Source organism: Macrotis lagotis, chromosome 4 (genome assembly GCF_037893015.1).
Source record: "Macrotis lagotis isolate mMagLag1 chromosome 4, bilby.v1.9.chrom.fasta, whole genome shotgun sequence".
NCBI lineage: Eukaryota > Metazoa > Chordata > Mammalia > Peramelemorphia > Peramelidae > Macrotis > Macrotis lagotis.
This window is the reverse complement of record NC_133661.1, coordinates 112,000,086-112,007,731: the sequence shown is the minus strand read 5'-3', so window position 1 is coordinate 112,007,731 and position 7,646 is coordinate 112,000,086. Positions and strand designations below refer to the sequence as shown.

The 7,646-nt window shown below is 43.7% G+C and overlaps 1 protein-coding gene across 1 annotated transcript; it reads right to left on the bottom strand.

The window, feature by feature from the left end:
• Positions 1-4,297: 4,297 nt before the first annotated feature.
• CALHM1 (calcium homeostasis modulator 1) lies at positions 4,298-7,033 on the bottom strand. The gene is made up of 2 exons (XM_074233793.1): positions 6,404-7,033; positions 4,298-4,771 (listed from the first exon to the last, which is right to left on the bottom strand). The coding sequence occupies exons 1-2, from the start codon at positions 6,953-6,955 to the stop codon at positions 4,298-4,300; spliced, it is 1,026 nt and encodes a 341-aa protein (XP_074089894.1). The 5' UTR covers positions 6,956-7,033.
• Between the last annotated feature and the right edge of the window lie 613 nt (positions 7,034-7,646).

The window sequence follows — 7,646 nt, the reverse complement described above, 5'->3', positions numbered from 1 at the left end:
CTTACATAGCCATAGGAATCCACAGTCCTACTCTTCCTGTGCCTCAAGACAGATGATCAAGGGAGCCATATTTCCAGTCTAAGAGGCTTTTCCAGGCTCTTCTCTCTCTCTGTTCATGTTCCATACCTATCTCCATCCCAAACACCTATTAAAATTGTGGTCATTCTTTAAGTCCCAGATCAAATATCAACTTCATGAAGCCTTCTTTTATATCCCCCCACCCCCTTTCTGCTGACTCTAAGGTAGATATAATTTCTTTATCCTCTGAAGGAAGGCAGCATTTGTGGCCTCTTACACAGGCCACACCCTACCAGAGCTGATGCTTTTCCCTCCCTCTTCCCCTTCCTTTCCGGTGACTCACCCTCACCCCTTTGACTGCTAGAAGTAAGATTTAGCTTAACTGGAGAGAGGAGGAGTGAAGCTCTGCCTTGCAGACACAGTGTCTAATCTTGAGGTTGACATCTTACACTGCTCCCAGGTCCTAGGATTCTCCCTAAGAGCTTCTCCCCACCCATCCTTCAGATACCAAAGTGAGAAAGGCAGCCTTTCTAAGGGCCAAAGCCCTAGGGCAAAGTTAGCATCCACAGCATCATCCCAGATAAGGTATGGTCCAGCTTTGCTCCACAACACCCCAGGAGGAAGAAGCAGTTTGCTTTTTCCATCTCTTTTGCCAGTTGAGGAAACTGAAGCAAATAAGGTGAAGTGATTTGCTCAGGATCACATAGCTGGTCAGTTTTGGAGGTTGAATTTGAACTCAGGTCTTCCTGACTCTATGCCCAGTGCTCTATCCACTGAGTCATCTAGTTTGCCCTCCATTCCAGTATCTTTGCCAAGAAAACCCCAAATGGGATCACAAAAAAGTCAGGCACAACCAAAATGACTCAACAACAATGACAATTTAGTAAAAATTTTCCTCATATCAATCAAGCCTAAATTTGTTATTTTGCCACTTCCAACTATTGCTTCTAATTCTGCCATGAGAGCCAAGTTGAACAAACCTGATCTCTTTTTCATTGACTGCATGAATTTAAAGTTTTTTTTAAAAAGTGTTTTCTCTTTAATTAAGCTTGCAAAGCTCTGTGCCGAGTCTTAGTGATTCAAATAGAAAAAGAAGATAATTCCTGTTCTCAAGGAACTCAATTTCTAGAATGGGACACACCCAGAGGATGTTCATTTTTTCTTTTTTTATTATATAAATATTTTATTGATTTTTCTGACTATATACAATGGCAATTTCTGCCTATCATTTTTTGCAAGGTTTTGAATTTTACAATTTTTCTCCCTCCCTCCCTTCTCTCCCCCTGACAGAAAGCAATCTGATATAGATTTTACATTTGTAAGAGGATGTTGATTTTTAAGTCAGATGAAAAAGCTCAATGCCTTTGGGGTTCAGTGACAAGACAGATGTTTATACCTCTTCTTTAAAGTCTTTTCCAGGCATAAAAACATTTCATTTTCTAGTTTGAGCCATTGGATGGTGACATGGACTTTGGCAAGGATTAATTTTTCTTCCAGGTCTTTAGTACCTGAGGCTACTGAGGAGGCAGGGACTGCAATAGCTAGGGAAGCAGTATACAGGTTACATCTGGCTCCTCTGGGTAATAGCTTCATGGGCTTGAGTGGAAGTGATATGGGAATGGGGAGAGGGAAGGACTTTGCTCCCAAGATCTTGAATTTTGACCAATAATGGCAGATGGTCCAAAGCAGAGTTAAACAACTTTCAGAATACTTGAAGATAGCAATCTTATAGTTATCTTTCCATTTTCCCTCATCTTTTTTCCAAGGTAACCATCTGAATCAATTTTTCAATCAATCCTCATATGATATAAACTTGAAACCCTTCCCTATCTTGCTAGTCCTCATGTGAACACTCTCCAATTTATCAATATCTTTCCCAAAATATGGAGTCCAGAACTGAATACTGTGCCAAAACTGAGATCTGATCAACAGCAGAATCCCTTGCCATGGACTTTTTAGTCCTGGTCACTGTGCCATTCTAAATAAAATTAAGATCATATTAACTTTCTTGTCCTAACACAATGTTGACCCTTATCAGGCTTGCAGGACACTCAGAGCTTCTCCTACCCCACACTTTCATTCCTATAGTCATGCAAATTTATTTGAGGTTGGGGATATTGACACAGGGACAGCCCACTTCAGTTACTTAAATCTAAATTTCTTACTTAACCTAGAGAAATCGAGTCCAGAAGACTTGGGTTCAAATCTTGCTTTAGACTTTTGGGCAAAACACCTGCCCCAGTTTCTCCATTTATAAAATGAAGATGATCTTGTCCTTCAAGTTCCCTTTTAGCTCCAATTCTGTGATGCTATGAAACTATTTCATAGGCTTCCTCTTAGAAGGCGATTTTACATTTAATGTCTTTCTTAGCACCAGTTCTGATTAAGGGATAAAATAATGAGACATTTGGATTTATGGGATGACACCTTCTACTAGAAAATGGACCTAGTGGGGTTTGATTTTTAATCCCAAACCTTCCTGACACCTGAATTTTTCCTAGATTCTACTTATGGCTTTTCTACCTCTCACTTTCCTATCCCTTTGGGAGAAGGATATTCGGAGGACCTAGGAAGTAGCATTGAGAATCTCAAAGCTTGGTTGTCAGTGAGACTGAAAGATGAAAGATAAATTCATTCTGAACCCAGTATGATCCTATAAATGATGGATCTTTTAAATAAATGTTCATTTAAATAAACAATTTATTAACTCTTCCTGGCTGTGTGCCCTCTCTTGGGAGCATTCACATCTTAAACTAGAAATATGGAGAAGACAACTCTTCCTCACAAAGACATTATTACACTTTTAATATTTTATATTATAAATTTATTATATTTATATAATTATAGGGTATATATCTTGAGAAGGCAGATTTTCCTTATCTACTCTTGTACCCCTATATGACTCTGAGTAGTGTCCACTGGAGAAGATAATAGAGTTCTACTGAACATCCTTTATTCAACTCTCAAATCCTGTGTGACTCTAAAAGCCATTATAGTTTCTGTGCTGACCCACACTGATGGGTGACATCTAGCCAGGTGCTGTCCAAGGTTAAGGAGGAGGTAATAAAAAAAGGGTAATCCTTTCTTACTTTGCCTACTTGTAGGTCACAGAGAGGACTGGGAGAGTGGAAATGACTCTGGAATAATACATCGTTGTTGGGGCCAGAATTCAGAATGGCCCAAGCTCAGCTCACAGTTCATAGTCATAGCCATAGACTATTATTAAGATAAGGGACCTTATCTTAAAATTCTTGAGCCTGAAGAATTCCAGAGGGCCTTCAATATCTTCAATATTTCATCATAATTCTAAGCTTCAGTTTCCCTGGCTATAAAACAGGGAATCCTCCAGATCCTTGTCTTAAAGGTAGGTAGCAAGGTAAGTTGAGAAATATACAAGCTCCCTGAACTCCAGGGGTGTAGAAAAGTGCTTTTAACAAAGTTTTTTTCCCCCACAAATATTGTCACAATATTTACTTTATGAATATCCTTACAGTTACTATGAGGGTCACTTGGCCTGGAACAAAATTTTTGGTCTAAAGTTATTAACTTTGATAGTACTATCTATTTCACACAGTAGGGGATGCGTAGGTAAGGTCTAGAATGAAAGCCCCTTTTTTTCATCTCTCTTCACCCCATAAGACAAATATCAGTTCCTGTGATTTTTCAGTTATATGCAAGTGCTATCCCCAAGAAAAGTTCCTGTAACCTCAATTCTAATTGAGAGGAGACAAAGACTAAAATCACTTGATAGGGAAGAGTATGTGGGAGAAAGGCTGGGGACTTACAAAGTCTCTCCTGTCTTTTCCACCCCTCCAAACAGCTCAGTTAATCCCACTGTGATCTATTCTGATTAATACTGCTAATCTTATTGTGAAGCACAAATGAATTTTTTTAAGGGGCAGGGAAATAGTGAAACTAAAGGGTTGATTTAAGACAAGCCAGTCTCTCTCAGCTTCCACATTAGAAATTTCTTCTTTGTTGGAGGGGCTGAAGCATTTAAACTGGTAGTCTAGCTTGCTGGGTTCCATATACCCTAGACCTTTAGAAACAATCATCAGTAAATCCAAGATCCTTCTTCCCTTTCTGGTTTCTTAGCTCATGAAAAGTACTTTTAAATCTTTGTTGAGACTGACTTCAAGAGACTCAGTGGCCTCTGTGGCTGATAGCATGGGAGGTTGATGGGACCAAGGTGATCCTGAACCTTGATGCAGATGCTTGCTTCATCTCATAAACCTGTCCCTGACAAACATGTAGCTTATTGCTGGAGTCCCTTGCCCCTTCACACTTTGCTGAAGTAGGTGGCCACCTCCTTCCTCAGGATAGGGGCTGAGCCAGACCCTGGTGCCCCACCTGCCCACCCATTTTCCAGGAGTGGCTCCTTCTGGTCCAGTCGTAGTGGGGGCTTACAATTATGCCAGCTCTTGAGCAGCTGGTTCATGGTCCCCTGGTCAGTAATGCCATGAAGTTTCACCCGCTCATCCTCTACCCCTTCAGTAGGGACCTTGGCTGGTTTGGGATGGGAGTGACCCAAAGTCAGATCATGGTTCATGGCTTCAAAAAATTGTTGGATGCAGACCTTGGCGAAGGCCTTGGCATGTTCAGTGCAGGTCTCATCAAAGAGTTTGCGCTCGATATCAATGTAGTGGGACCAGTACTTGCTTTTGAGGAAGGCGGCCTGGGTGAAGCAGGGTCGGACCGCCCGGACAATGAAGGCCAGGAGTGTGGTTAGCAGCACGAATGTCCAGCCCAAAGCCTGAAAGGACCCCAAGTGAAGGAGTGAGTAGAGAGGGATAGACACTCTTACCTACCTTGCTCCACTTCCCTCTCTTTTCAGGAGCTTCAGGCCCCTGTCACTGACACTAGGGAGGCATTTGGTGTCGTGAGATATTGAACTTAAAAACCCAAGAGCTGGGTTTTAATCCTTCCTCAGATATTTACTGAGAGCTTCAGTTTCTTCATCTGTAAAATGGGGAATAAGACTAACATTTGCTTGCCCTTCATTTTACAGATGAGAAGACCTAGGTGGCCCAGTAGATAAGAGTGCTGCTGGGCCTAAGTTCAAATTCAACTTCACACAAAAATTACTTAACCGCTATCTGCCTCAGTTTCCCCAACTGCAAAGTGGAAATAGCAATAGAACCTATGTCCCAGTATTGTTATGAGAATCAACTGAGATGAGATTTGTTTGACACAATGCCTGAAGCTTAAATGTCTGCTCCCTTCCTTTTTTCCTCCTCACAGATGAGGAAATAGACTATGTGAATATATTATTATTATCATTATTGATATTTCACATTACTAGAATCTTACTAAACCACCTCCTTCAAAAACCCTTCTCTAACTAAGCCATCCCTCAGTGTTCCCTCTCTTCTTTGGTAGTGTCTGTAATACCATTCATTAGAAACTTCAGTACAGAATGCCCTGGATTTGTAAGAATTTATACCTTTTTCTTGTCTCCCCAAATAGACCTTAATTTTTACTTTTTTAGGTTTTTTTGCAAGGCAATGGGATTAAGTGGCTTGCCCAAGGCCACACAGCTAGGTAATTACTAAGTGTCTGAGGCCATATTTGAACTCAGGTACTCCTGACTTCAGGGCTGGTGCTCTATCCACTGCCACCTAACCTCCCCCTCCCCAACTAAACTTTAAACTCCCAAGTATTACTCATACTTGTATCTCCTGTAGCACTGGATTGGTCCTCAACATGTGATTTTTGATTTATGAACATGTTACACCATCCTGGTAAGAGTCATGTTCACTTTCTAAATGAAAAAACTATAGCCCATGTAGGTTAATTGAGCCCAATGACCCTTAAATGGGGCAGGCCTCTTGATTCCAAGTCTTCCCAAATATTCATCAAGTTCTAAAATTCTGGTTTTGGAGAGTGTCCTTTTTTTGCTTTTCCAGAGGGGTCTCCCCAAATGCTGCCTGACTCCATGGAGATGAAATCTGTTTTCCAAGAGAGCTACGATATATTTCATCACACCCTACTTCTATTCCTTTCTGAAGGCCCAGCATCAACCTCTAAATCTCACCTAGGAGAGGGGGCTTGCTGCCTATATTTGCCTGGGAATTGACCCAGGGTCATTTTCTGTCTTCCTCAGCAAGGTCCCTCTTCCTCCTCCTTTCCAGTTTACATTTAAAGGATGCAAATCCTTTGTGGCTTTCAATCATTCTTCAGACAGGCTGGAACAGGCTGGACTCCTAGGACCTGCTACGTCACTGGGTGTTGTACAGGCCTCAGAATCATACCCCAGGCTAGGGTACTGATCCCAGACAAGCTAGATAGGCCCCTGAGTGGGCACAGAAATAAGTACAATGAATAAGCTGTTTTCATCAGCGAGATAATGGCACAGGAGAAGTAAGGGGGACACCCCAGAACTCACCTGGGAGATGCAGCGTAAATATCTGACGGCCACCTCTCGGGGAAGCAGCCAGTCTCCGTCATAGATCTCCCGGCAGGGGATTCGAGCCAGCAGCCTGGCTAACTCCTGCTGGGTCAGGCTGGGGACTTGACTTGAATTTCCCAGAGTGACCACGGGAACGGCCGTAGAGAAGGCGCAGAGGAAGCATTTGCCATCCAGCAGGGTGACAGCCACCCAGACCACAGGTGCGATCAGTGCCCGCTGGGCCATGGAGCAGAACATGTAGCGGAGCACACTGGGGTCCTTATGTCTCTGGCCAGTGGGCCGCTTCCACTCCTCAGCTAGCATGGAGATGTTGTTGTTCATTACCAGCCCCAGCAGGAAAAGCACCACAGGAGGCACCAGGAGGATGCCCCCGCTGTATGCCATGTTGTACCCAGGCAGGCAGGGGCAACTGAAGTCAAAAGCTGAGTACATCTGGGCGCTGGCCAGAGCCATGATTCCACAGATACCATTCATGAAGGACTCTTGGTTAGATTGTAAGAACTGGAATATCATCCGGAACTTATCCATCGTGCTGTTCCTCAGGCCACCCTCGCTTCCCTCTTCTAGAGAACCAGGGGCCCAGTTGCCCGACCTGGAAACCCAGGAGTCCTGGGCTTCCTGCTTTCAATCAGCCCAGGCTACCTCAGAGATCAGTCCTCCTTTCTTGTCCCCTGTATGTTGGTTTCCAGCCCCCTGGTCCCCAGGGGACACCTGGGATGGTGACTGGAGCACACTCTGTCTCAGATGATCGACTTTTCTCACAGGGTGCCCTTGGCCTCATGTCTCAGGGTCCTGGAGTCCCCCCAGATTGTGGATGTTCTCAGGGTGTGTCTGTCTCTCCTTCACTGCCCCCCTGCCAATCCCCATCCCTGGCTTTCCCTGAGCTGGTTTGCAAATCCTGAGTCAGCTGGGAGGCTTTCTCTCTCACTTGTTTTTCCTTTCCCCACCCCTTCCAGGCCAGTCACCTCTGTGGCCATCAGCAAATAGAAAAACCACAAGGGGAGGGCCCTGACCTTGTCTACTCTGCTCATCTGTCTAAAAAGAAAGACCAAGTTCATTGTGAACATCAGGATGAGGATGGAGAGCATGCACAAGTCTATAGGGGGTGGAAGAAATCCATGTTCAATGAAGACTAGGTCTGGTTAAAAAGCATGGCAGAGGGGGCAGCTAGGTGGCACAGTGGATAGGGCACTGGCCCTGGAGGAAGATCTGAGTTCAA